Raw genomic sequence first — 27,547 nt, forward strand, 5'->3', positions numbered from 1 at the left:
TGGAGAAGGCCTTCAAGGTCACTGAGTTCAACCTTTGATTGAAGACCACCATCTCAACTAAACCGTAGCACTAAGTGCCACATCCAGTTGTTTCTTGAACGCTTCCAGGGATGATGACTCCACCACTTCCCTGGGCAGCCCATTCCAGTGATTAACAACTCTTTCAGTGACAAAATTCTTTCTGATGTCCAACGTGAAACTGTCCTGGCACAGCTTGAGGCCATTTCCTCTCATCCTGTCACTTCTTCCCTGGGAGTGGAGGTCGACCCATCTTTCCACACCCTCCTTTCAGGCAGTTGTAGAGAGTGGTAAGGTCCCCCCTGAGCCTCCTTTTCTCCAGGTTAAACACCCTCAGCCACTCCTCATCAGACTTGCACTCCAGACCCATCCCCAGCTCCGTTCCCGTCTCTGGACTCACTCCAGCCCCTCAATGCCTTTCTCAGAGCGAGGGGCCCAAATCTGAACACAGGACTTGAGGGGCCTCACCAGTGCTGAGCGCAGGACAATCACTGCCCTGCTCCTGCTGGCCATATACTATTCCTGATCCAAACCAGGATGCCATTTGCCTCCTTTCCAATCTGGGCACACTCTGGCTGACATTCAGCTGCTGACTCGTACCCCAAATCCTCTTTCATTGCACAGTTTTCCAGCCACTCTTCCCCAGCATGTGGCACTGTCAGCTCCTGCAGGAAAATGCTGTGGGAGACACCCCCAAAGGCTTTATTAAGTTCAGAAAGACACATCCACAGTCTTTCTCTCATCCTCTGAATGGGTCAACCTGGTCATAAAAGGAGGTTAGCTTGGTCAAGGAGGACTTGCCTTTCCTAAACCCATGCTGGATCCTTCTGATCCTCTGTTGCTCTGTATGTGCTGTCTGGTTGCACTCAAGATCATCTATTCCATAACCTTCCCAAGCACCAAGGTCGGTCTGACAGACCTGAAATTCCCCAAGTAAGAAGCTGAAGCTTTTCCCATTGTTATGCTTTGAATAACAACAATTAGCACTTGAGGTTTGTGTTAATTTCTGGAGACAGCTGGCAACTAACATTGGTAAACTGACATCATCTGCAGTTTATATAACCAACCAGTATCCATATATCCATAAAGTTTGGCTAAACCCAAACTTTAAAATGTCTCACACCCATAGTAATAGTAGTAAAGAATGTAAAGTAAAGAATGTAGATACATATACACACAGCATATTGTACAGTAATTAATGTACTAATAGGGACATGTGTTGACTTTCAGTGAGGATAAATCTCCACTGGGACACGTGTGTATGGTGTGCAATGCTAATAAGGCAGTTCTTACTCAGCAAAGTGACTCAATAGCTGGTATAAATATAGCCAGGTTTGGAGTCTGTTCTATGCCAGGAGAGACTGTATAATAAAATTTGACATGATTTCGGAGATTGAAAAGTTCTTGGCAGAATTTTCCCTTACATGATGTTGGTTTTAGGATTTTGCTCTGATTTGCTGAAAAGCTGCCAGTAGCATCTGAGCAAGTGCTCGGTCACAGGAGTTGGCAGAGTTGTGCTGATGGCCTTGTGTTGGGGATGTGTTGGCCCACATCTCAGCTGGGAAAATGTGTGAGCAGCTCCATGGAGAGGGCTGACCAACCTTGAGCTGTGACCAAAGGTGGGTAGGTGAAGGAAGAGATTGGCACACTTCCTCGAAAAAATCCTGGAAAAGTAGTGATGCACTGCCCCAGACCACTGTGCTGCCACCTTTGTAACCTGCTTCCAGTCTCCCTCATCCTAGCCCAGCCTACTCCTGGTTATTTATTTCACACTGATTAGAAGTGCTACTTGTAGCCAAGGTTTTTTACCCCTGTTTTCCTCCTTATTTGCCAGCAACAGCCACACGCTGCTGCTCACAAAGGAGACCGGTGTGATTAAAAGACCGCGGTTACTAAGGTAGCCATGACAACAGCCTCCTTGGAGGTCTTTGTTGCCTGCTAAAACTTTGATCTCCAAAAGGGGCTGCTGCTGTTTCCCCGTCCAATTGAAGGGAAGGATGGGAAGAAAGGATAAAGTTTACTCCAAGCAGAGGGAGCACAGAGGAACACTTTGCAGAGCCATGCTCCCCCAATAAATCTCACAGCAGCTGCCTTGGAAAAGTGTCTGATTTACAAGGGCCACACTTCCTCTACTATGCTTTCCAGCCTGTCCTCAGGCCAGTGTCCTTTGCCAGGGGCCTCTTGCTGTGGCATGGCTTGGCAAAGTTTTCCACCACTGAGAAGGAAATAATTCCCTCTGTAGTTGCTGCATCCTGTGATCCCACTGCAGCAGGTTGGGCTGTGGAAGCAGCCTTCAAACAAGAAAACAGTTCAGCAGTTACTGCCATAGTTACCCAATATTTATCACATTTATGCGACTGCCAGTATTTGCCGTGTTCCCATATTTACCCAATTGCCATGTTTCTGACTGCACCTGCGCCTATTTTATTCATGCCATCATTTCTTTTCAGCTGCACCACTTACCCTAATTATTTTTGTGTCTCTTCTCTGCAGACTCTCTGCTAATTGTGTGCTTGACTCCAGGTCTTCCCTGCTCCGCTGCTATTTGCTCACTGCTCTGTCGCCTGCCTGCCTCCTGTGTATTAACTCCTGTCCTCGCTGGCCTCCGCTGTGTGTCTGCACCTCTTGGAGCTGCTCTGCATCCCCTCAGCTTTTCCTCTCCCATCCCTCCTCCTGTGCTCTGCCAGTGCAGATGGGGTGCTTGCAAGCTCCATTGCATTTCAAGGCTGGCAGGGGCCTGGGGCGTGTGAGGTGCCTGGTGAGAGGCCACTATGGGCAGGTAAAACCCTTCAGCAGCACGGTGGGAATAGAGATGGCACATGTCCCAGATCCTTGCAGAATGAGGACAGGCTCCTAGCTCTGACACAGTCACCCGGGACAACCCTGGAAAACAGGGCCATTGTCTATTCCCTCTATCCCCTTGGTCGTGGGAGCTTGCACAGAGGACACAAAGCTCTTGCGGGTGGGGGCACAGATGTGTGACTCAGCCATGGCTTGGAGTGCCTGCAGCTCTTTCTCAGGTGGGCAGAGCTGCTGTGCAGAGGTGGTGTGGCCAGATGGTCTCTTGGCAGGATGTTTTACTGAATTGTTTCCCCACCAATTGCTATCTAGGCCCAGCATCCACTTTAAAACTTCTTTGAAAGAAATGAGAGAGAAGGAGGTGAGCTTAAAGCCCATGGAAGGAGCATCCTAGGCATGGAGAGATGGGTGGATGCTGGCCATGGGTGCTCTGACTGCCTCCTGCATGCTCTTGCAGCCATGGGTCCAAAAGGACACCCTGCTCTCTGTTTCAGGCAGTGTGTGACCCATCAGGATGCTGCCCCAGGATCCCCCTGTGGCCACCACAGGCTCTGGGCTCTGCCTGTGTAGGCCAGGCTTGCAGAGGGTGGGAGGTGAGAGCCAGTTGCAGTACTGCTCCCCCTGAGCCACCCTGTCCCTGTGTCCCTGTATCTCTGTGCCTGCTGGCTGGCAGGACGGGAATTTTTGCTCCACTTGTTGCTGGCAGCAGCAGAAGCAGAGGGAGGAAAGTCGCCTTCAATGAGGGACAGTGGTGGGAGCCTCCGGTTGCTGGGGCAACCGCAGGCAGCCTCAGCCTGTTGGCTTCCCTGAAGGAATGGTGTGGGGAAGGGTTAATCAGGGGATTTATCCAGCCCGGGGTGGGGAGGGGGCTAAGCTGTGGAAAGCTGCTGGGGGCACGGCAGTCCAGGGGTGGGCATTGTGCTCGCTGTCTGCCAGCTGGGCTGGGCAAGGCAGGCAGAGTTCAGGCTGAGCTGTGGTGGGATTTGCTGCTGCTTTGGGTCCTCCCAGGCTTTGTGTATCCCTGCTGGGAGCTCTGGGGCCCCCAGGGCTGTGTGAATCCCCTTGGCAAGGCAGGGATGCAAATTCCCATGGCAGATACCCTGACAAACCAAGTGAGGCTGCACAAGGAGGGAAGTACTGGCTGCTTGTGGGTAGCACAGAGAAGCTGCTTTGGTTGTCTTTGTTTGTTAACCAAGTTCTCAGGCACTGTTATATTGAGGGATGCTTTTTCCTTGTTGGGCATGTGATTCCTTTTGGAGATTAGAAGGTACCCAGCACTAGCAGGGTTCGAGGCTCTCCAGGTAGGTTCCAAATAAAGCAGGCACCCATTTGTCAATGACCATTTGGGAAGGAGTTTCTGCTGTTTAAAGGTGTCATTTCCTTGCCTTTTTTACCACAAATAGATACCCTAAATTAGCTGTGTACCTCCAGCAATTTGTCCATTGGCATGTGCTCTCACACTATGGCTGCATGTGAGCTTGTGCAGAGGTAATAACACATGGGAGATGAGCTACATGCTCATGTCTGCCCATATTCTGCATGCATGTGGTTCATTTGGGTGCTGTTCACATATGCACAAAAGGCCTGCAAAAGAATTGCATATTGTTTTATCAAAATAAGGAATGTAATTAATATGCACGTAGAACATAACACCCTAGATGTGAGCGGCTTGGACACTTGATCCTTCCAGGAGGTGACCTGCAAAGAATGCCATGAAACTCTTTGTAAATGTAGATGAAAATGTTGCAGCAGACTGATGGCAAGAGTCCTCCCTCAAATTGGTAAATGGGTTATGTGAAGCATCACCATGCTATCTTTTGCTAAGGATTCTGGACCACTTCATCAGGAGGGGCATTCCTGTGAGTACTAGTCAGCTCTGATGAGTTGCAACTGGCTGCAAAGCACTGCCTGTAGTCATGGTATACTCATTATGGCTCCAGCAGGCTTCCTTGTGGATTTTTGATCTCTACAGAGTCTCTGCTGAAGCACTGAGAAAAAACGGATGGTGGGAATTTGATTGTAATTACCTTCAAGGACAGACTAGAGGCCGAGGAACTTGGGATCCAGTTCATCACTGTGTCTGAGTGCTGCGTAGTGCAGGACCTGGAGGGCATGTGGGGAGGTTAAAGGTAGCTTTCCACCACATTTGCATTGGCTTACCCTTAGCTGCTCGTGTTGTAATGCTCATAATGTGTGTCTCTCTTCAGAGTGCAGCTCTCCTACCATATGCATGTCTTTTGAGATCCCAGCATGATCTTGGGGCTCTGTGGGAGAGTTCACAGCACAGCTGCACTTAGGGCTGTTCTGCCAATGCACAGGTGTGTGTAAATTACAGCTGAGCACTGTGCAGGATGTTTGCTGTGTGCTGGAAATATCCCAGACGTTCTGTGCCAAAACAAACAAGCATCAAACTGCCTTTGGGTTTGGAGTTTGTTTGTTTGTATTTAGTTGTAAATTATAAATTTGAAGTTAGCTTTTCTTTTGCAAAATGATCCCGCACATTTCTACACGAGTCCTTCCCTGGCTGTTTGCTTCCATTGGGTGTTTGCCTTTGTCACACAGTCTCACTAAGGTACTCGTGCATCTCCAAATAATTAGCACATATGCACACCATTCCTTCAAGGCTCCTTTCCTGGAGCTGTTGATGCACTCACATGGAGAGCAGCATCCACGGGTTTTGGAAGCACGTGGCTGATTTATCAATAGCCTTGAGTTAAGTTAAAGATGTTTCATATCTGTAGAAACTATATCAGTACGTTTCAAAAATAAACTGTGTCCTTTTGTTTAAAGGCTGTTGTGCATTTCCAGGAGCTTTTGCATGTGTAGAGCATAACTCCAGGAAGATGTTACCATGTAACTGTGCTAAGGGGACTCCTTTTTCTTGTCATTTTGTGCCTAGATTGGAGAAGCTCTGTTCCAGATTCTTTCCCCCCAGCTCTGCTGATAAAGATAAAATGCAAGGACACAGAAATGGCAGAAGTGCAGAGGCAGACACCAGGCATCGAGCAGGATGACATCTATGGTTGATAGGAATTCACATAACGCAGAGTGCAAGTGGGCTGATGAGGAAGGGAACTGGAGGCTAAGGCAGGGGCTGGGGAGTGTGTTTTTCTTGCAGTAACCTCTCTCCTTCTTCTCCTCCTTCTGTCTTTTCTAGGCAGGACAGGGCTGCTTGCTGATCTCTTGCCCAGTTTTGCTGTGGAGATTATGCCAGGTATTCAGTCATTTCACCCTTAATCATCCATTCCTCTGTCATCTTGTCTGTTTATCCTTCTGCAGCATCTTTATGTGGTGTATGTTTCACTTGTATGTGTGTTTTACCTGGGGATTTAAAGAGAAAAGCCTGTCAGTTACTGGGAAAGTGCTGGGTTTGGACCCGAGAGCTGACGCTGGGCCATGCTGGGAGCCAGCATACAGAGATGGTTGATGTTGTGCCAGGATCAGTGTGAGAGCAGAAATGCCAGAGCTGTTCTGGGGACGTTTTCTATCAAGCTCTCTGCTCTCCCTCTGCTAACACAGAGGAAAGTGTGCTTTAGCCTGGGAGACCCCACAGCTCTGTGTGGCTCTCTGTGTCAGCTGCTCCTGTGCAGTCACTCAGCTCCCCAGACCTAGCCTGTGCTCTGCTCCACCATCACCACAGATGGTAGCACAGCAGGTGCTGGGAATAGAGCATTGGCTAGCACCCCATCAGTGGCACAGCCCCTCTTGTGCTGCATGGCCAGGCCATGTACTTGGTGACACCAGGTGGCTGGGCCCAATGTGAGAGCTCTGTGCCCGTGATAAATCCCTTGCTAGCCAAAACTAGCGAGAGCCACCAGTTCTGGCACTCCTTGCAGAGGAGACAGAGGCTGTGCAACAGATTGTTCTTGAAAGGGACAAACTGTGAGAATATTTAGCCCTCGAGTCATCTGATCATTCCCTGGTGGTGCCCGAGGAGCATTTCTTTCACACGTTTGTGCAAAAATGCAACTCCACATAAATGTGTGAAGCTATTTTCGAGCCTGTCCCAGAGATGCAAACAGAGAGAAGGCAGACACTCACCCACCTCCAGTGTAACCCAAAGCTCCTTAGAATTCCTGCATGGCAGGAGAAGGATTGGTCTTTTCAGCATAGATAGATAACAGTTGATTCTCTATTGCCTAACACTTTCCCCCGTTATTTAGAATTTTATTGAATGGGTATAAAATGATGGTGTGTATGCCAGATATCTTTCTGGTACCCTCACTGCATGGGTAGACAACAAGAAAGTGCAAGATGCAGCAGCAAACCACATTTCAGCTGTTGGTGTTGCCTGAGTAAAGAAAAGCAGATACTTCTGCAAGCACAAACCAGTTGTTTCCAGACAGCGAGGACACAGAGCATATCAGCTTGGTAGTCATTTGAATCTCAGCATTACATAGTTTATTGGGAACTGGTTGAATCCCAGTTTTGTTTTGTTTTAAAGGAAGAGCCAACACGCTCTTTTTGCTGTTTTCTTAACCTCATCAGAAAAGGAAATGGTCTAACTTCCTGTGAAGTAAAATCCTGACTCACAGGTCCCTGTGGCTGGGACACTGATTTCAAACATCCACTTTATATGCTGAGTGAGTATCCTGCAATGTGCAATGTACACACTAATCTGACCTCCTTTTGTACTCCTAGGATGTTTTCAGGGAGACCACAGATACACTTCTAATGGACTTGCTGTCTGCTTTTTCCTCTACCAGGCTTTTGTCCTTTATGGAGGGGTTGTGAACTGTTCACTAATAGCTCTGGAGATCTGACATTGGAGTTTCACTGGATAGGTGTGTCTGGCCGTTGTTGTCAAGGAGTTTCACCTCCTTGTCTGTGTCGGTGATGGTTGCAGAAAACAAGATGAGAACACAACAAAGAAAAAGCCACTAAGATGTTGCTTAGATTGGCATAGATTAGGAAGTACAGGACTGGAAAGGATAGTCTGGATTGCTGTCTTGCATTCTCTCCCCAGCACCATGTAATTTCATCTTTCTATAAGATTAGCAAGCTTAGGAGCGGCCTAAGGTTTGGCCTTTCTCTTTCCCATTGGCCCACTTTCATTGATGGGCTTCTTTTAGCTTCTCTCTACATCACTGTTCATCTATTTCTGTCCATTTATGTAAGATCTTTAACTATAATACCTGCTTTTCCTGCTGCATTTATCCTCCTACCATATTTACAGGCAGGAGCTACATCTTCCCTCAGCCTTCTGTTTAATAGAGTAACTCAGCAGGCTTCAGCTCCCCTACTGCCAGGCAGGCTCCAGAGTCTCTTCATCCCTCAAATAAATCCCTGCTCTCCATTGGCTCCGGCCTAAATTCGTCTTTTCTGCTGCAAAGATGACCAGAGCCGTGTAACATCAGTGACTTCAGATGTAGTTAAGTGCAGAGGAGGCCTTGTGTGATGGCATTGGTCTTTTCTTAATACTTCTGGAAATTCTTCCCTTTTTTGGCCTAGGGTTATATTTGCCATTTTTTGCGGCTGTATTGCATGTGTGGTGACAGTAATGCTATGTATACTGGATCATTTCCTTTGTTCTTCAGTTCTTCTCAACCAGTGAAGTCCTGTTCAGAACGGAAATTGTTCTTATCTTTAAACCTGTGACACTGAAAGTATTGCTGCATACTTTGAAATTCAGGATAATACTGCATTTCACATTTCCTATTTTAGACCCAAGGACAACTGCCCCTTTGTATAACTTGTCCCAGTCTTCAGTGACAATGAATCCCTACTGCTTACTGTCATGATATTTTAGCACATTCTTATTTTCTATGTCAAGGTAATTTCTGAAAATATTAAGCAAAACAGCTGCTAGAAGCAGAACTTGAGGGACTGGGTCAGTAATCCCTCAGGTCTTGCTTTCCCATTCATGAATGCTTCCCTTTTGCCCTTTCCTTACTTGTTAGCTGAATTTTTCTCAGCATATAGTAAGTTCAACCCTAAAATACTATTCCACAGGAACCAAAATTAAATGCAAATTTAAATGAAATTCATGTGTGTCAGCCAAAAAAGAAATAAAGGATAAAAAAATCACTTCACACTTCTGAAGTGTTGATTTGTAGATGCCAGATCTTTGACTGACATTTTTCGAAGAAATTTTGAAATTCTAGATTTAAAATGGCATTTTTAAAAAGAGGAATTGTTTGTAAAAGAGTTAAGGAAAACTCCAGCAAAGTAATGAATCATACTTTTGTTCAAACAGAGCGCTGTGGATGGATCAAAAATGACACTTCTCATTTTTGCATTGTATTAAGAACTAGGAAAAATTCTATTTTGAATGGCCCAAGTGAAACATTTTTCCTTGACTTTTCAGCTTAGCAACTCAGGTGAGGGGTACACTGTTTTTCCAGTGTGATTCTTCATGCACATTGCAATCCTTGTGTCAATATTTCTTCATCTCAAATAATACTGTACCACGAGACTCTTTAGTGAATGCTGGACTTCTGCTTGGAAATAGTGGTCTGCTGCTTTTTTTTCCTCTGAAGTGGGGATAAACCCTTTCCCTCTGCAGCCCCACCATGTCTTTATTTTCTTTTTGCCATGTTTCCTACACCTGAAGTCTTTTCCCCACCAGCAGTCTTGCTTTGAGATAGGTTGCTGCATTTCTCTGACTTAAAACCAACTCCAGGCCTCTTGTATATTCAGAGTCTTGTAATTTCTTGGTCCAGTTGTGTTCACTGATCATTCCCTTAGTCTGTGGAACTCCTGTGTGGCAGTAGGTGCTGCCCTGGCACGGGCTGAGCCCTGCTCCCACCTCATTTTCCAGCAGCAAAGTTTAAGAAACCTTTTCTCCCTCCCCTTCCCCTTTAAGCCCCATACCGGTTTTAGTGGGCCACCTCTTGCGTGCTTTCACTTGGAGGGTTTTTCAGCTGCTCCCTTTTGGGGCCTGGCACACATCATCTGAGGCTTCAATGGGGGAAGAAAAAGTGGTTGTTAGGTTTCCTGGCTGGCAGTGGCACTTGAATAGGATGCTCGTTCGGCACATTCAAAAGAATAATTGCGTGCGTAGGCCTCGCTGCGAAGGGGCAGGCCTGGCTCGTTTACTAGGCTATTTATAGCCTGCTTTTCACCATCGTTTGTCCCATTAAAACCAGAATGTGGCCAGGGAACAAACACATAAGCAGGGCATGAACATGGCCAAGAAGAATGAGTCTTTGATGAGGGCCAAACGCTAATGGAGCACATCCCGCGGCATTGGCGCAGGTCTGCTGTGGGGCGAGGGTTTTCTGGCCGGGGAGCCAGGGCTCCTGCCTCTGTGCTGCTTGCCTCTCAGCCTGCCAGTGATGCTGCCAGAAGGGACCACATTTTGGTAGCTCATTTCGTAGTCATGAGCTATTTCTGCTCTGACACAAGAGGAGGAGTAGACCTAGTCCTAGACCCACAGGGAGTCGGTCCACTTCTATTATTCACCTGTTTTGTCCCCATGCTCTCCACTGGGAGGATGTTGCTGATGTTCTCTTCCACAGCAATGTGCAGTCCTGTAAGTATCTCCCTTTCTCCCCTTGTTTTCCAGAGTGGGTCTTTGTGGGCCTGGTGATCCTGGGGGCGTTCCTGTTCTTCCTCCTGGTGGGGATCTGCTGGTGCCAGTGCTGCCCACACAGCTGCTGCTGTTACGTCCGCTGCCCCTGCTGTCCTGAGTCCTGCTGCTGTCCCCGGGCGTGTGAGTGACCCTGCCCAGGCCTGGTGCAAATCTGCCCTACTACTTCTGCTCCCTGGCAAAACAGGAGGAGAATCTGCTAATACTGCTTCCTTTGCCCTGAGCACTTCGCTTGGCTAAAGAACTGGTTCTTAGGGAGTGAAGCATCTGACCTATTACTCAATGGTTGAATGCTCAAAGTTAATTACAAATGTAATTCCCCAAGCCCTCCCTGCCTTGGCAGCTGTGCCTGCTTTTCCAAAGTGTCATGCTCCCATTCCAAAGTTGTTGTTGTGTCAGTGAATGTTGCGGGTCAGAGCTAAGAGCATCCTGGGAGGTTTCTTCCTGGCAATGCAAATCAGCTGTCCTCTACAACAGTGCAAAATCCTTGCAACCCAGCAAGGTTCCTGGTCAGGCTCAGTCAGATCTGTCAAGTTCCATGAGCCTCATCCTGCTGCTTGAGTCATCAGTTATTTTTAAAGCTGAACTGCCACTAAATCATGGCAGCGGTAATGCTGGCTGTAACACTCTGAGTGTCTTTCTGGGCATCTCTCAGTGCCATTATTATTATATGCAGTGCATATTTTAAACTCCCCTCAGTACCCTTTGAGGCTTAGAGAAATTCAGGTTGGTCCTTGTTAATTAATTTCTCTGATTGGCTCCCGTGGGGTTGGTGGTGCAGGTTTTGTCCATGTGTCCTGTGGGTCTGGAGAGGCTGGTGTGTGATGCTGATTCTTGTTCTTTTTCTTTTTCAGTGTATGTAGCAGGCAAAGCAGCAAAAGCTGGGTACCCTCCTGCAGTCTCTGCCATGCCAGGTCCATACTACATCCCCAGTGTTCCTGTAGCTGGCGTCCCATCTCCTGCTGTGCTGATGGATAAATCACATCCCCCTCCCTTAGCCCCAAGTGAGGCCAGCGGAGGAAGCCAAAATGGTAATTTGCAGTGCCAGGCACAACATTCAGTCCTCTTACTGGGAGTAGGGCTGGGAAGGGGAGGAACGGTTGTCACTGATCGAGTGGTGTGACGAGAAGAAACACAGGGAAACTGCATTTTAATCCTGTCTCTGACAATGACATTTGCATAAGGGCCACGTGGCCTAACTTTCTAGGGCCATCAACACAGAGTCAGTTTCTGGGTGCTTAATTAGGTCAGCAGGGAATGGGAGGCCAAGTTCTTGTACAGGACCCCTCTCATTACTGCTGCAGATGTTTGCTTGCAGAGGACAAAAGGATGAAGATGATTTCAGGAGAGCAGAGGCAGGAGCCATTTTCCCCTTAGAGCTAATGCCTTGCAAGCTGCTTTCTCTTTGGAAACTGTCCTTCCAAGCCTCTGTAGGGCACTGCTTGGACTCTGGCAGCAGTTTTTGCTGCAGCATGTTTTACTGTCCCCATGGCATTTTGGGCAAAGCAACCTATTCTCTTGGTATTTCTGCTCAAGATCTTTTGGGGCTGGACCCTGTCCTCTACTTTACAGAAGTCAGTAGGTCACTTTTTTGTTCAGCCTTTGCATTTGTGAAATGTGAGTGATGAAAGGCTTCTGACTAGAAAGGAGTTGTGGATCAGTGTCAGACCTAGATTGTCAGTGTGATGCCTCTTGTCTCTCACTTCTGCTGCTGCAAAGGAAGCTGCCATCAAGGAGAAAAGAGGGCAGCTATTTAGCCACATGCATTTCAGGATCAGAGTGGCTGTCTAAATTCAAACATTCTGCAGCAGAAATGACTCTCACCAATGTAGAGTCATCACTGATCCAGCTGCATGTCTGATTTCGAGCACCACACTAAGTATCAGTTGTTAAATTAACTCACGACAGTGTGTCGATAAAACACATCTGAAAAGACAAGATTAAATAGCATAATTAATTAAGCTTCTGGAACAACCCTACACATGCTTCTGCTGCCCCAGTCAGTATATTAACCTTTCTGGAATTACAAGAAGTATTTTTTTTCAACAATCATACTTCTTTTTGGTCACTGAAATCAAAACAGAGCTATTTCGGAATGGAGCATTTTGAAATAGGAAATAAATCAATCACTGATCCAACACAGAACGTATCCAATTCAAAAACCCATGTCAGAAAATGATGAATGACACCCCAGTGCTTCTATTTTTTTCTCCTGTGAAAAATGTCACTGCACATAGAGTGTTGGTTTGGGAACTCTAGGGATTTTTTAAGAGTCAGATCACAGCTCCCAGTCTTGTCTCTGCTAGCAGAGCACAAGTTCAGAATAAAAAACAGCAGATATGTTTGGTAGCCAAATGGAATGGCTCTTAGGATCCCATGATCCTTACACAGAAGGATGCATTTAATAGATAATGCAGCCAAATCAGGTGTCTGGACTCAATCCCTCACCTATTTCCTGACTTGACAGGAAATAGTATATATGGCAAATAAAAACATTATCACAGAGCTTTAACCTTTGTGGCAAGACAACAGAGATTCTTAAGCTTTTTAAAAAATTAGTAATCTTTTTTGCAATAATATGGACAAACCCTTAGTCTGGATCATGGATCTGTTGTTGAAGGTGCTTGAACTATGAAGCTAAGGGAGAGTTATAGCCTGTACTCTGTTCTTTTAAGGTCCTCCACAATGCCAGAATATCCCCTAATGACAGGCTGTAGAAGAGAAAACATTTTGTGGCTTTTCCAAGCTACTTATTTGCTTGTTGGCCAGGCAGCAAGCTAAACAAAACAGGTAATGGTTGAGTTTATAATAAAAGCTTTTCTCAGAAGGAGAATAAAAGGCCCCTGTGTCCTCCACACAACTGGTGTAGGTCTGATCTGAAGCTGTGTATCTTTGGGACTTCCACCTTTCTGTCAAGTCCATTTAAAAAAATGGGATCGAAAATGCTGGGGGACAGAGACTGGAAGATTCTGTAATTCTGGCTTACATTTTGCCCTAGATAGATTCTGTGCTTATAAATGACCCCTCTGAGGAGATCTAGTGAGCAAACTCAGGCGTGAGGATATTTAGGAAATTTGTCTGGGGTTATATAAAATCCATGTGGGAAAGCTCAGATTAAGCCTAGGAACTCTATTCTAAACTTAGGGCTGAATGGAGAAAAAATACTCCCAAAACATTTAGCTCTCTTGTCTCTATGTTGACAACACATAAGTTAGGGTTTATGCTCTGTTTTAAATGCAGTGGTTACCTAGAGGCTCTTGCATAGATCCTTTAAACTCTGCACACAGGGAAGCTTTTGGTCCTAGATCTTTAACATGAAAAGGGTATAAGGATGAGACACCATTTACTTCCTAAACATACTTGTCTGATAAAAAAATAGTAGTGCTGTCCTTTCTGGAGAGGGAGACAGCTTACAGTTCTGGCTGAGTTTGTTCCACCCACAGGAGAATAAAAATAGTGTCCAGTTAAATACAAATTAAACATTAGAAATTTATTAACTGTTCAAGAGAAGAAAATATGGGAAGAATGTTCCATTCCCTTTGACTTCAGCGAGTGGTTCTGGACATGTGGTCAACATCTCTGCATCTTTATTTCTTTATAATTAAAATTGGCTTAAAGTGATTCAGACCTGATTAAAGGATTATGACAATTTACAGATGAAGAGTGTGAGGAAGAAACAATAATATCTTTGGTTCTCAGCTGAAGGAATAATGAAGGGATTTAATAAGTTGAACATTTAGTATCATTATGAGAAGTATTTGATAAACAAACATAGAGACAAAAGTGTTCCCTCTGTAGTGGAAAATACTTTTTATGAGCTGTTCACAGTCATCTTTGCAGATTTAAATCCAAAATTAATTTCTAGATACTTGCAGAATTAACCAAGAAATTAATTTGCCTTTTGATAGACAGCTGCAGTAGCAAGTTTAGTATGAAGCTAGCATGAAGTCTGGCTAATTCTCCATCAGTTCCGGGAGCTATAGAGGTTGCCCAAATAGTGTTTGGCACAGCCTCAGTGTGAGCAGTGCCTCTGGGGAGACAGAGTCTGGAAGCTGCCTGTCCAAGTTCCCCAAAGGTTATGAGCAGGTCAGAGTGGTTTGCTGGCCTGTGTATAAATGAGGTGGCAGCTTTGCTGAGCTCCTAGTCCACGCTTTAGAAGAAAGAATAGAGAGAGGCCTCTTTCCTGGCATGGCACCAGACAGAAGTGAGCTACAGCCACGATGGTGAGGTGAAGAACTGCCCTTGCTGCTCATGCAGTGCAGACAGAAGCTGTCACTTCTGAGGCCAGTCTGTCCAGCCTCACTTGAGAGGAGACCTGCTGTGCTTCCACTTTGGGAGGCAGAGGCAGGATTCCTTGTGCTCTGTAAACCACTGTCTGCATTTTCAGCCACTGTGCACTCACTCACAGGGATAATAAAGCACACACTGCTGTCAGCTGAGCTGTCTGGAGGCACGTTAAAAGAAGGACCCTGATAGACCTCTACTATATTTTTACATCCTGTACCATTCCCAAGTGCAGACACACAAGATAATATCTCAAGATGTAATCACTTATCTTATACATGTGCAGTCCAAACCCACAGTAAAGCACTTTGCTTCTGAAGTCTACCCATGGCACAGCCATTCCTGAAGCACAGCATGGTTATTTCCTGGTGCACAGAGACACATGCACAGCAGTTTAGGACAGGAGGTGCCTGAGAATACCTCTGCCAAGTCCTTGCTCAGCCCACACAGCACATACTATGCGACGTACTACCAAACCCATATGTTAATAGCTCAATGTGTTGCGGTGGTGAGGGATAAAACAGAAGGAACAGGTTGGCTCAGAAGCAATGTCCAAGTGTTTAAATTGTTCCTCAGCAGGAGCATTCATGCAACACTGCAGTATTCCTACAGGGGAACATGTTAACCCCATGCAAGGCAGGCAGGTTCCATTTTGTAGTGCTAAGTGAATTGTCCTTACGATGGTTCTCTAATAAGGCTGAATTTGAGGGTTGTAGTCCTCTCTTGTATTTAGACCTGAATTTCTGTCAATCCTGAAATAGCTCCAGGCTGACACCTTTCTTTAAATGATCTGCTATAAAAACCTTATTTTCTTCAAAGAAACAGTGGAAAGGTGGGGTTCTCTGCTTGCTGATCATAGACCTACCTTAGTAGGTAAAGTGTGCCTGTTAGTAGGTAAAATATGCATGGAGCTAACCTGCCAGAGTTAAATCTACTTTGGCTCCAGGTGTATAGGGCCTTCTTTTTTACACACAGGCACATGGACAAGTCAAAAAGCTGTCCAGACTTCCCAGAAGTCAAGCATTTAATGTATGTCTAAGATGCATACCTTTACTGTAAAATAAAGCTTGTAAAAAATCCTAGAGCAGACAATTTCACAGCTACCAGTGACCTGGTTGGCCTCATCCCTGGAGTTAGTATAAATCTCAAAGCAGTGTGGTGTGCTTTGTGGGACTTTGTGTTTCCTTCTATATTCTCTGGAGCTTCTGCCACATGCTCTTCAACCTGTGTGAGGAGAATTCATGGGGGTGGGAGGGTGGAGTGGTCTTGCACAGTGACAGCTCCCAAATGCTCAGCCACCTGCTTCTCCTGCAGACTGAGAGCTTAGAGGAAGCCTGATCTTCTGGGACTGTGTCTCCCGTACCATGACGAATCCTTTCAGTAGTGCTGAGGAAGGAGAAACGAGTTCTGCTTTTCTCTCTGCCATCATCTGTGGGAGTTGGAAGTTGGAATCACTCTGTGGCAATGAGGGGGTTGCTTTTGTTTTAGCTGGGTGAAGCAGGCCAATTCCAGAGCGAGCCTATCTCACAGGATGGAGGGTGAGGTGTTGTGAGGATGTCCCACTGTGCTCAGTGTCCATCACTGGATGCATTGGGTTGTACAAATTGGGCATTTCCAAACCATTTTTGCTGTTCCTGCAAACTTTTAAAATGATGCAAGTTCTTACAACTTCACATCCCACACTGTAGACGAATTTCTTGTGAAGCAGCGACTGACTCAATGTGTTTTGACGCAGCCTACCTGCCTGCAGACGTGAGCTCAACTATAGAATAAGCAGTGTTGTGGGAAGGGCTCCTTGTTCTTACATGGGTTTTCCTCTGATGTTTTCTTTTTCTCTCCCTAGCAGTGCGCAAAGGGTACAGGATCCAGACTGACAAGGACAGGGACTCCATGAAGGTGCTGTACTATGTCGAGAAAGAATTGGCTCAGTTTGACCCGGCTAGGAGGATGCGAGAACGATGTGAGAAACAAGCATGGTTTGATTTTTTTTTTCCTACTGACCTAAGCAAGACTGGAAAATTCATAGTTAAAAGTTCACTTGGTTTGTCTCAGGATCAGCTCCTAGGATACAATATCCAGGATAAGCTAATTGGGACAGATAAAGTCTAGATTTTAGGTATCTACAGGTATGTTCTGATTTTAAAAGTCTGGTGCTTACCTAAATATTCTTCGAGCAAAGTGAGGGATACTGAAAAGCTCATGAAAATTGACCACTCCTATAAGTAAACTTTGGGATCATCAGCATCTGAAAAGCCAAGTCCCTATTCATACCTTCTACTGCCTGTGGTGTGATAATAGCTGGGATATTGTTTTCACAATTTCTTAAGAGTGCGGTGTCTGTAAATTTCCAGCGTGGCAAAATAGGAGAGGGATGATTTTATTGAAAGTATCTTTTGTGGGCTGCAGTGACCACAATGTGGCTTGAAGGAAGGAGGAAGTTTGTTTGGAGTGGCTGTTGCCCTGCAGAAGGAGCAGGGTGGTGAACAGGGGCACGGTGCAAAGTCAGAACTGAGCTTCTGTGTGGAACTCCTCACTGTCTTCCCATAGCCTCTTGTAAGCTTTATTTCTTTAAATAAAGGCCGAGGCTGCACTTAATATGTGTCAGAATACAAACCCAAGTGAGCATCTTTCCACATTAGGAGGCAGAGGTACAGAATGGGACAAGGTGTGTGGGGAGGCCTGGCAGTGCTGCTCCTTGTCCTGTGGCTGCTGTGTGCAGAGGACAGTGGCAGGCTGGGAGCTCAGTTCCTGTGGGCAGCACACAGAGCTAACCCATGTTAGGCACTGCTAGAGGCTCACTTAAAACAGACGTGTGGGATCCTGAAAATCATTGAAGGGAAGGGCTTTAAGGAATGACACTACATCAAAGCTCTGTACAGATTAGGCATAACGAACAAATTATATGTACTTCTAAAACAGTCATTGCTGAGCACACTGTCTTCTCCACCCACAAGATTTACTATAAAAAGACCTCTGCAGATTGGTATGTCAGGCCTACAGATGTCAGTGTGCTTGATGGGGTAGAGACTGACAGTGATTCAGACAGACTTTTACTTTTTCCTTAATCTTTTTTTGAGGGGGTTGCTTTTGTTTTAGCTGGGCACGTCAGGCCAAAACCAGAGCCAGTGTGTCTCAGACCAGGAAAAGGGGAGGTGGCACAACTTCTGTGCTGTAGTGGTGTCCCACCAAGCTTGGTGACCACCTTGCGAGGGCAGGGAGCTCACAGGTGGAAAGCTCCTCCTGAAGGCTGAAGTCAGTTATCTGGAACACAGGCATCTCCCGCTGTTTGTGATACCCTCAGAATCCCTGCCTGGCTGCCATCAGGTGATGCCCATCTCATTGCTTTCCTGCACCCTCCCCTGCAGATAACAACACTGTGTCTGAGCTGAGCTCTCTGCACGAGGAGGACCTGAACTTCCGCCAGCCCTACCGGCAGGCGCGGAGGAAACCTCTGCCCCCCGCGGGGGACATGGACGGTGACGCCGAGTACTGGGCAGGAGTCGTGGGCGGCGGCAGCACCTCCAGATCACAGGCTGTGTCTGATTACAGGGACGAGCGGGACAGCTACTGGCACAGGTGAGGGACACCACCTCAGGGGGCAGTTCTATCTGGCAAAGTGGTAAAGAAAGCAGAAGGGACAGATGGACTGGTAGCTCTCCCCTCTTTCCTGCTGCCTTTGCTCTGCTTAGCAGGAGAGAAGGGCTAGAGAGAAATAGGAAATCTGGACAGGTTATTAGATGAGGTCAGAATGAAGCTGATAGCCACAATGTGATTGCAACTCTAACATGTAACAAGAGCTGCACTTGTGCTCTGGCAAGCAGATCTGTAAAAATCATATATTCCTGCTGATATTAAGATGTTTTGATTTTTTTTCTTCCTGAAGTAGATATTTATTCTTATTTCTGCCCCTTCTGCGTATTGCAAAGCCATATCTATTAAGGAACAATGAGCCTGCTGAAGCTTACCTAGCTGGGTAAAGCTAGGTACAAGCCCCAGTCCCAGTGGGATGTAAAAGTGAGATCAATAGGGAACCAAGCCACCCTTCCCATAGTGGGAAAGTGCACATCTCTCTCTTGAGCTTTGTACCTGATGCCTCCAGCATTTCCCAGTGCTGGTGTGTTTTATTATATAGGAGTCATACCCTCCTGCTTTGGTGCAGCTAGACAGGTGCTCCAGGCCTGAAGGACTCGCACTCTGGTGCCTAGAAGAGAGATAGCACAACCTTCCCTCAAGCAGCCCAGTATTCCAAAAGCAATGGCAGAGATTTTCTTCCTTCAGTACTGGGCTATTGCACCAGCTCACTGTCTTTAAACCTGCTTCAAAACTGCCCTGCTGTGAGCTTTTATAGCTGGGCTCTTGGGTTTTTCCAGCAGGATATACACCTACAAGCTCTAGGATGAAGGAGAAGCAGGTCCAGCCCTGCATATTGGAGGGCAGGGCAGGTGCACCCTGGGGATAACCTCAGGTAACATTAGACATGAAGAACCTCAGCTATCTGCACTAAGCTGCCTTTACACTCAGCAGAGAGAACCCGAGGTTTCAAGGATGTGATAGATTCTCTTCCTATGGAAGATGATGAAAACAGCTTAGATGATTCATGCCCCCAGGAGGGCCTGCTTCCCTCCATTGTCTGTGCAGGCAGCTGAGGGGATGAGTGCAGCTGGATCCTGCCCTCTAACTCCACCTCCTCCCTCTTCCAGCCAGCAGAGATCCAAGTCGGAGATGCTGTCCCGTAAGAGTTTCTCCGTGGGAGTGCCGGCCGTGTCCATGGACGAGCTGGCGGCCTTCGCCGAGTCCTACAGCCAGCGGCCGCGGCGGGCGGACAGCCAGGAGATGCGGCGCTTCGAGCGCTCGGAGTCGCACGGCGGGCGCGGCGGGGGGCTGCCCCACCAGGACAGCTCCATGGAGGAATACCACACCAAGCGCTGCAGGGGCAACCGGGAGCTGCTGACGGACTCGGATCGGGGCTGGTCCTACAGCCCGCCCCGGAGACGGGCCCACGAGGAGAAGCACCTTCCCAGGCTGGTGAGCCGGACGCCCGGAGGGAGCCAGAAATACGATCACTCCTACCTCAGCAGCGTCCTGGAGAGGAAATCCCGGAGCTATGACGAGAGCGGTGACCATTGTGCGACGCCCTCAAAGCTGAGCTCGCAGGCCAGCCAGAGAGGAGGGAGCACATACTACGCCTGGTCACCGCCCTCCACCTACAAAGCCGAGAAGTCGCAGCCGCCACCGCAGCAGTCGTCGTCCCCCGAGCAGGACGAGGAGGAGGAGGACAGCCTGCCCCCCTACAGTGAGAGGGAGCTGAGCCGAGGCCCTTCCTACAGGGCCAGGGAACAGGCCTACCTCAATGCCTCTGACAAGAAGAGGAAAAAGGACCCCAAGAAAACAGTGAGGCCATGTCTGGTGGTCCTGGTCCAAATAGGCTGAGCGGAGAGCCACCAGGCAGGGGTTACTAACCAGAGTTGATGGGCAAGGGGGTTTTCCAGGAGGTGACACCTGGAGTCTGGGTGTCACTCCCTGTGGGAAGGGGGAAAGAACTGGGGGGGTAGGAAGCCAGAAAGGGTAATAGCTCCTACACAGGAGTCCCTGATGGTGGGGAAAGCCAGATGTGCCTGGGACTGAGGAGGTAAGGGATGTCTTTGGCATCTGTGGCCTGGTAATCCAAGGTGGAGGGAGTTTATCTGAGGTTCAGGAGGATTGTGGTAGGGAAGTTACCCAGGCCTTACAGAAATTACAGGGCTTTGCTTTGGCCTTGATCCTTGTTAAGGAAGGGTTGAGAGGCTCTTGTTCTTCTGCACTGGGACAGGGCTGCTAGCAGGGGATGATGTAAGAGACATCTTTCTGAAAAGGGTGAGATCACAGACTCCCATGGGTGCATGGGCCCATGGGGTCCTGTGAGGGCCATTCGTGCCAAAGGCATTCCTCACCCAGGATACCAGCAAGTGCAAAACATCTGCCACAGCCCAGGCTGGTGAGGACTGATAAGTTCATGGTTTCTGGGGAAGGAGATCTTCCCCATCTAACCCAGCTGGGGAAATCTGCACCATGAGAGAGACCTTATCATTAGAGCAGCTTGGCTGTGGGAGAGAGGACTGGATTGTGAGTGGGCAAAGCTATTTCTGTTTAGTTGTGTCTCTGTCAAAACTTTGTCTGTCCCTTTGTTTTGTTCAATGAAAGATTTCCTGTTGACATTTAATCTTCTCTCTTTCCTCTCAGAATGATTTCCCAACAAGGATGTCCCTTGTGGTTTGAAGTTGTTGTGGACCTGTCATGTTGATGGGCTGGATATCATGAGGTGACTGCAGTGGAGAAGATGCAGAGCAACAAGCAAGACATGCCTCTGTGAACTTTTGCAGCCATCAGCCATGGACTGTTTCAATTTTTTGTTTCATCCAGGGGAGCTGAGGCTTTTGTAAGAGACAGATTCCCATGGACAGCACTCGATCTCAGAGCTCTGGGAATCTGCCAGGAAAATGAGGCTAGGGCTCTCTTTGGCACCCTGTTTTCCAGTGCCCTCCATTCTGCTCTGGATGGCAGCCACGTCCCTACTGCCTCTGCAGCCCTCCCTGCAGCCCTGAACTACAAGTGAGGCTGCCTTTGTGCCTCTTGCCCTATCCCATGTGCAGAGGGAGGCCTGTGTACCTCTTGCTCTCTGTCTTCTCAGTTCTCTGTTTGGATAAAAATTGTCTCCATACTTAAAGCCTTTTCTGTATCACCCGTGTGCTGGGAGGAGGCCTTGTTCTTGCAACTGCATACCGTGTCCAGCTGATCAGGCCCTAAATCATGAAAGAAAATCCACATCCTTTCAGGCACTGTAAGAAAATGACTGATGAGATATTACCTTGATAACGGCTGAATGGGGAAAGAGACAATTATGAGCTGGTTTGTTCAATATATTTAGTTCTGTTCGTTGTGTGATGAGAGTTGCAGGTGAGATTGATGTATTGTTGGGAAAGTGGGTCAAAGTAGCTTTTATTGTGATGAGAGCATGATTTGTTTCCCCCCTGCCCCCAGCTGTGTTTTGTTTTGATGCTGTTGCATTTCCTTGCAGCTCAACTGTCAGCCTGTAGAGCTTCAAGCCGGAGTACCTACTCCACTGTTTTAAAAGCAGTCCTCTAGCCTTCCTAGTGCTCTGCTTCCAGTACCACCAGACACTTCTGCCACTCTAGTGAGTGGCCTTTTTGTTCCAAGGAAGCAAAAAGGGGACAATCTCTGTGAAAGTGCAGCTGCAGACCTTCATCCTGTGCCACTGGCATCACTCCTTTCTAGGAATAGTTTCCCAGAAGAAGCTACTACTGAAGAGAGCAGTAACAACAGTGGGAAAAGAATAAGGACCTGTGGATGGCTGCAAGCTTTGAAAGTCACCCTTTTCACTTAAAACCATTCCATTCACTTTGGTTGGGATGTGGTTTTAGTGGCTGTTGTCTCAGGAATAGCTTTATTTAGAAGTGAGTGCTTCACACCATTTGGAGGCCTGACATTCTGGTTTTCATGGGGTATTATGCAGTCATTTATTTAGCTGCTAAAATCATCATGTGAGGGAAGATAATGGGAACATTTTAAGGTCCAGTATGTTGATCCCTATTACACCTAGAAACAACATAGTGCCCTGTTGTGTTACAGACATTATCAGCCTCTGAAATGACATCTTTGTTGTTCTTCTGGGAATTTGGAAAGCTGTCTGGCCTCAGATGCTCATACTGGCAGTAGTGTTAGGAACACAAGGTATATTAACATCACTGCAGTTCTCCATAAAAAATGATAGATTAATTTCTGTGTTAACTCCTTTGCCCGATAGTTTACCCACCCAGAATGGTCAGGGGAGAGGAAGAATAATCTCCATAGATTTGATGACAGTTTTCATGTGAGAAGGTGAATTGATGAAAGGATGACTGACATTCTTCTGCCATGCTCCTCTAGTGATGACTAGTTTTGGAAATCCCAGTTCTGGGTCTTCCTGGCCAGAGACAGATTAGCTAGCAGGAACGTGCAGTTGTGGAATTGCAGAATTGTTTGTGCAGGAGATTCTGTTTGTGCAGAATTGTTTGTTCAAGATTTCAAGATTTAAAGTTTCAATCCTCTGCCATGGGAAGGGGCGTCTTCCACATATGAGGTTGCTCAAAGCCCTATCCAAATGGACCTTCAACACTTTCAGGGATGGGACATTCACAGCTTCTCTGAGCAACCTGTTTCAATGTCTCACTGCCCTCAGAGTAAAGAATTTCTTCCTTGTACCTAATCCTGTACTTGAAAAATCAATACCCTGGTAAAAAGTCCATCTCCAGCTTTCTTGTAGGTCCCTTTAGGCACTGGAAGGCTCTATGGTCTCCTCAGAGCCTTCTCTTCTCCAGGTTTAACAGCCCTAACTCTCCCGGCCTGTCTTTATAGAAGGGGTATAACAGCCCCTCTGATAATTTTTGTCTCCCTCCTCTGGACCTGCTCTAACAGGTCTGTGTCTTTGTGTGGGTGGCCCCAGTGGAGCAGAGGGAAATTCCACTCTGTGGCCTGCTGGTAACTCACCTGATGCAGCCCAGGATATGGTTGGCTTTCTGGGCTGCGAAAGCACGTGGCTGGCTCATGTCCAATCTTCATCCACCACTATAAAATCATAGAATTTTAGCACGGTTTGGAAGAGACCTTAAAGATCATTTAGTTCCCCAAGTCCTTCTCAGGGCTCCCAGTCCATTCTTCTCTCAGTGTGTACCAAAAGCAGGGGTTGCCCTGACTCAAGTGTAGCACCCCACACTTGGCTGTGTTGAACTTCATGAGGTTCTCGTGGGCCTGCTCCTCAAGCCTGTCCCAGGGTCACTCTGGATGGCATCCCTGGCATCATTCAGCTTGGTGTCATCCACAGACTGCTGAGAGGGCACTCAGTCTGTGCCGTTAATGAAGGTTGAACAGTGTCAGCCTTGGTGCACGCGCTATGGGACACCACTTGTTACTGATGTCCTTTTGGACACTGAGTCATTGACTGATGCTCTGGATGTGGCCATCCAGCCAATTCCTTGTCCATCAGGTAGTGAGTGCATCCATCAAACCCATCTCTCTCCTGTTTAGAAACTACATGTTGTGTGGGACTGTGTCAAAGGCCAGAAGTTAAGGTGCATGACATCAGATGGATTTTCCCTGTCCATCAGTACAGTCACTCTGTCATAGAAGGTCTCCAAGTAAGCAGGTGTGATTTGTCCTTGGTGAAGCCATGCCAGCTGTCTTTAATTACTTCTCCCCCATCCATATGCCTTGAGATGGCTTCCAGGAGGATCTTTCAGGGCACAAAAGTGAGGCTGATTGGTCAAGAGTTCCCAGGGTCCTGTTCTTTTATCCCTTTAAACCGGGTCTGATGTTTCCCTTTTACCAGCACTGGGGACCTGACTGCCTGACTTTTCAAACAGGGAGAGCAACTTAGGAACTGCATTTCATCTATCTGTATTATGGCTGGAGAGACTAACATTTTAAGTATTTTCATCTTTTTTTTTTACCATTAATTGTGTGTTCTTAGGAAAATCACAGCACAGTTAGCAAGAGATGGGCAGGTGCCTGCCATCTGAGGTCTCTGAGGCATTGGGAAGTCTACATAGCTATACTACATGCTGTTTTAAATCAAACATTTCATTCTTGACATATGAGGGTTCTGCTAAGTTGATGTTTTGTTAGCCTGAAAACCTTGGCAACCCCTGTGCCATGAATTTCAAGGCAGCTTAGCCTGCTATCATTTCTATCAGACCCAGGAAACAGTTGACATAGAAATTTGAAAGTGTATCTGACTATGCCAGAAAGGGGCCAAACCAGTGGTTTTACAGTCTCTGAATACCTCTATATTTTAAGTCATACTGAAAACCTGAACATTACAATCTTCTCATTTCAGTTATGTTCTGTTCCTTATCTCAGTCACTGTAGTTTATTTGATCAAGCCCTCAGGAATGAGCTGTGTGTATTAAAAATACAAGTCTTCATTTATTTGAGTCAGTTTTGTTTATTCAGTGCTGGTACTTTTGGGCATCTGTACACTGTGTGTAAGAAGTTGCCATTTTTGTATCTAGCTTATAAATAAGTAGTTGCAAGCTAATTCTTTTAAGAAGACTGTTTTAATTGTACAAACAACTGTTTGTGAGAATTGTTTGGAAACACCTCTTGAATCCAAGTACCTGGAAAAGTACTGAAGATTTTATGACTAGTGATTCTGTGAGTTTTACCAGATGATAAAAGTTTCAGCTGTAGAAAAAAAAGGAGGTCTTAATTCCCTGAAGTCAGATCTGAGCAGCAGTAACCTTGCTCTACAATTTTGGATTCCATATCTCTCTGTACAAATCTGCAGGAATTTTCAGTTACTGATCATGTCTGTCTTCAGGCCACCTTTATTTTTCCCATTAGAAATGTGTCTGCAGCAGCTGCAGCAAATGGACCAAATCAAGAAGTGAGGGGTGACTGGAGTATCTGCACAGCTACACAACCCTAATGACCTGTGACTCCTGCAGCAGGGGAGCAGGGGGCCAGAGACTGACAGCTCATGTTTCAGGAGAGGAGTAATGGTTTGTGTCTGTGCCATCTTTCAGAACACCTGCAGAATGCTGGCACTGGGAAATAATGAGCCTGGTTAATATGGGGTCTTAAATTATAAGTTTTCCAGAGATGAATTTTTATTGCTGGCATAAAATTAAAATCCTTTTCTTACTGGATATGGATGTCTGGGTCATGTCAAGGACATGGAGAGTTTTGTGGTCTTAAAATGACAGCATCACAACAGTGATTTGCTAAGAAAACAGATAATGAGAGAATCCTGTAAAACTTTGAAAGAGCCCCTAGAGCAAAAGCAGGATCAAGCTTTAGCAGTAGATTTGGCTGTGCTGTCAAAAAAAATGATCTTGGCTACTGGAGGAAAAAAAAAGGTTTTTACATAATAGAATGGGAAAATAAATATCAATGGTAATGACTTTTCATCAATCCCATTATTCCTTCAAAGTACATTGTAAAAGTTCCAATGGGTGGCTTCAGTGTGAACCTCCTCAGAACACTCAATTTCCACTGAAACGGAAAATTAACAAAATTAGCACTCTGAATACTTTAAATTTTTGAGAAACACTCAACATTTATGAGCTGAAACAGGCAGCCAGAATTGCTCAGGTCTTTGAGCTGGCATATGGTACAGGGGACTGGAGCTGTAACATCCTCACCTTTGTTACTGGAGTTGGGGCTGGGGTGGCCATCAGCAGTGCACCCTAGAGCTGCATCTCTGAGAGATAAAGAACAGCTGCTGGGAGACATCCCTGAGAAGGGGCAATCACAAAATATTTCAGCAGTCAAGCCTTGCCACAAATTGTTCCAGGTACATAAATGCAGCACCATGGTGTTTATCATGCCTGGGCTGTTCTGAAAATAGTTTTAATGATATGGAGATTGTTGAGAAACTGCATGGAGCTGTCTTTTTTCTCCAGGTAGCTTTCACACAAGATGTGCATGAGGATCTGTTCTTGGTCACCAATTACAGGGTTTGGCACATGTGAAAATAAAAGCTAAAGGGGCTTAAGCCCATTTTTTACTGGAGCAAAGAAGAATCTAGGAGCAAAGATGCCTTTGGCCCCCTATAATTCTAGAAACCTCTATGGTGTAGCATCTCCATCAGGCTTTGCTGGCTGTACATGCTTTCTACAACAGCTGTGATGTTGAAACCACCCTCATGTCACCTGGGGCTCATAAAGTCCCTTTCTCATTTCCTGGAAGATCAGAGAAAGTATCTACTGCATAATGTGAAGGAACAGCTATCATTTTGATGCGATCTCAAAAATGCCAGCTGGATTTACCAGCATTAGAAACAGCAGAAATCTAAAGAATAAAGTTAGCTAATATTAAAGAAAGGAACCTGCCATGATTCCCATATGAATTCTCTTGTGACCTTTATAATTCTTTCTGACGTTCACCCCTGCCTGCACAGGGGCCTTTGCCAGGGAGGCCATCACCTCCTCTCCCTTTTGCCTGTCATTTTTTGTCATGCTTGTAATGCCTCTCTGACCCCTCTGCTTACCTTTGGCTACTTCCAGTCAGCCTTCAGTGTGGTGCCTAGGGGTTCCAATGTAGATGTTTGGATGTAGAATGAGTGGCATTTTGTAAAAAGGCACTTTTACCCCCTATAAAAACAAAAATTACAGAATGCCCACAACAAAACCCCAAGCCCTCCAGATATTCTCTGAAGTCCAAGCAGGGGTGTTACTGGAAACATTTTAAAAATTAAAGCTGAACATAATTTCAAAACAGGTTAGTATTGTTTCCAACCCCAGGGCAGCTGCAGTCAGAGCTGTGGAGTGCGAATAGCAGGAGCAAATGCATTCAGGTTTCATTGTCCTTGGTGAGAGCAGTGGCAGAGAGGAGCAGCATTTAATGACTCAGAAAGCAAATGGAGTTCCAAGGTGCTGTTACTTGCATGTGTTAGGAGTGTGAACTAGAAGTTGACAGGCTTGGCTTAAAAGCAAAATTCAGTCCAGGGAAACTTGAGCCCTGGCCCAGGGGTACAATTCTCTTGCTGTTTACAGATGGGCTGGGCTTTTTTCCTGCCTCTGTTGCTGCTTACCACAGCCATTTCCCAGCCATTACACAGTGAGTGAGTGGCTTTCTTTGCTGCTGTCATTTTACTTAGATTGTCCTCCCCTGTAATGAACTTTTTCAATATGAGGGGGAGAAGGATGTAACAATACTCTATAATGAAAATGTAACACTTTTATAGCTTTTTGGGAGACATCCACATTCCCAATTACCAAGCATTATACATTTGCCATGTGTACAGCATTGAAGTCATTGCCTTTGAGTTGTCACCATGGAGAATAAAAGCAGGAAAAGCTCCCACCAATCTGCCTTCTTATTATCCTGCAAGCAAATAATTTGCCCAATATTTGCTAAGATACGAGCAGTTTACATGAGTAG

The 27,547-nt window shown here is 46.4% G+C and overlaps 1 protein-coding gene across 6 annotated transcripts in view; it reads left to right on the plus strand.

Annotated features, from left to right (window-relative positions):
• The window catches only part of ILDR2 (immunoglobulin like domain containing receptor 2), a 41,223-nt gene extending 15,914 nt beyond the window's left edge, over positions 1-25,309 (plus strand). The window contains exons 4-10 of one of the 6 annotated variants that reach the window (XM_038136065.1): positions 5,975-6,031; positions 10,325-10,471; positions 11,203-11,379; positions 16,479-16,592; positions 17,998-18,208; positions 19,333-20,023; positions 20,852-25,309. In XM_038136065.1, the coding sequence (XP_037991993.1) occupies positions 5,975-6,031; positions 10,325-10,471; positions 11,203-11,379; positions 16,479-16,592; positions 17,998-18,208; positions 19,333-20,023; positions 20,852-20,887 (1,433 nt within the window). In that variant the 3' untranslated portion in view covers positions 20,888-25,309. Of the gene's footprint in view, positions 1-5,974; positions 6,032-10,324; positions 10,472-11,202; positions 11,380-16,475; positions 16,593-17,997; positions 18,209-19,332; positions 20,024-20,851 lie in introns of all 6 variants that reach the window. The other 5 variants (XM_038136056.1, XM_038136083.1, XM_038136074.1 and 2 more) reach the window with 5 other exon arrangements.
• Positions 25,310-27,547: the final 2,238 nt, after the last annotated feature.

This window comes from Motacilla alba, chromosome 1 (assembly GCF_015832195.1).
Source record: "Motacilla alba alba isolate MOTALB_02 chromosome 1, Motacilla_alba_V1.0_pri, whole genome shotgun sequence".
NCBI lineage: Eukaryota > Metazoa > Chordata > Aves > Passeriformes > Motacillidae > Motacilla > Motacilla alba.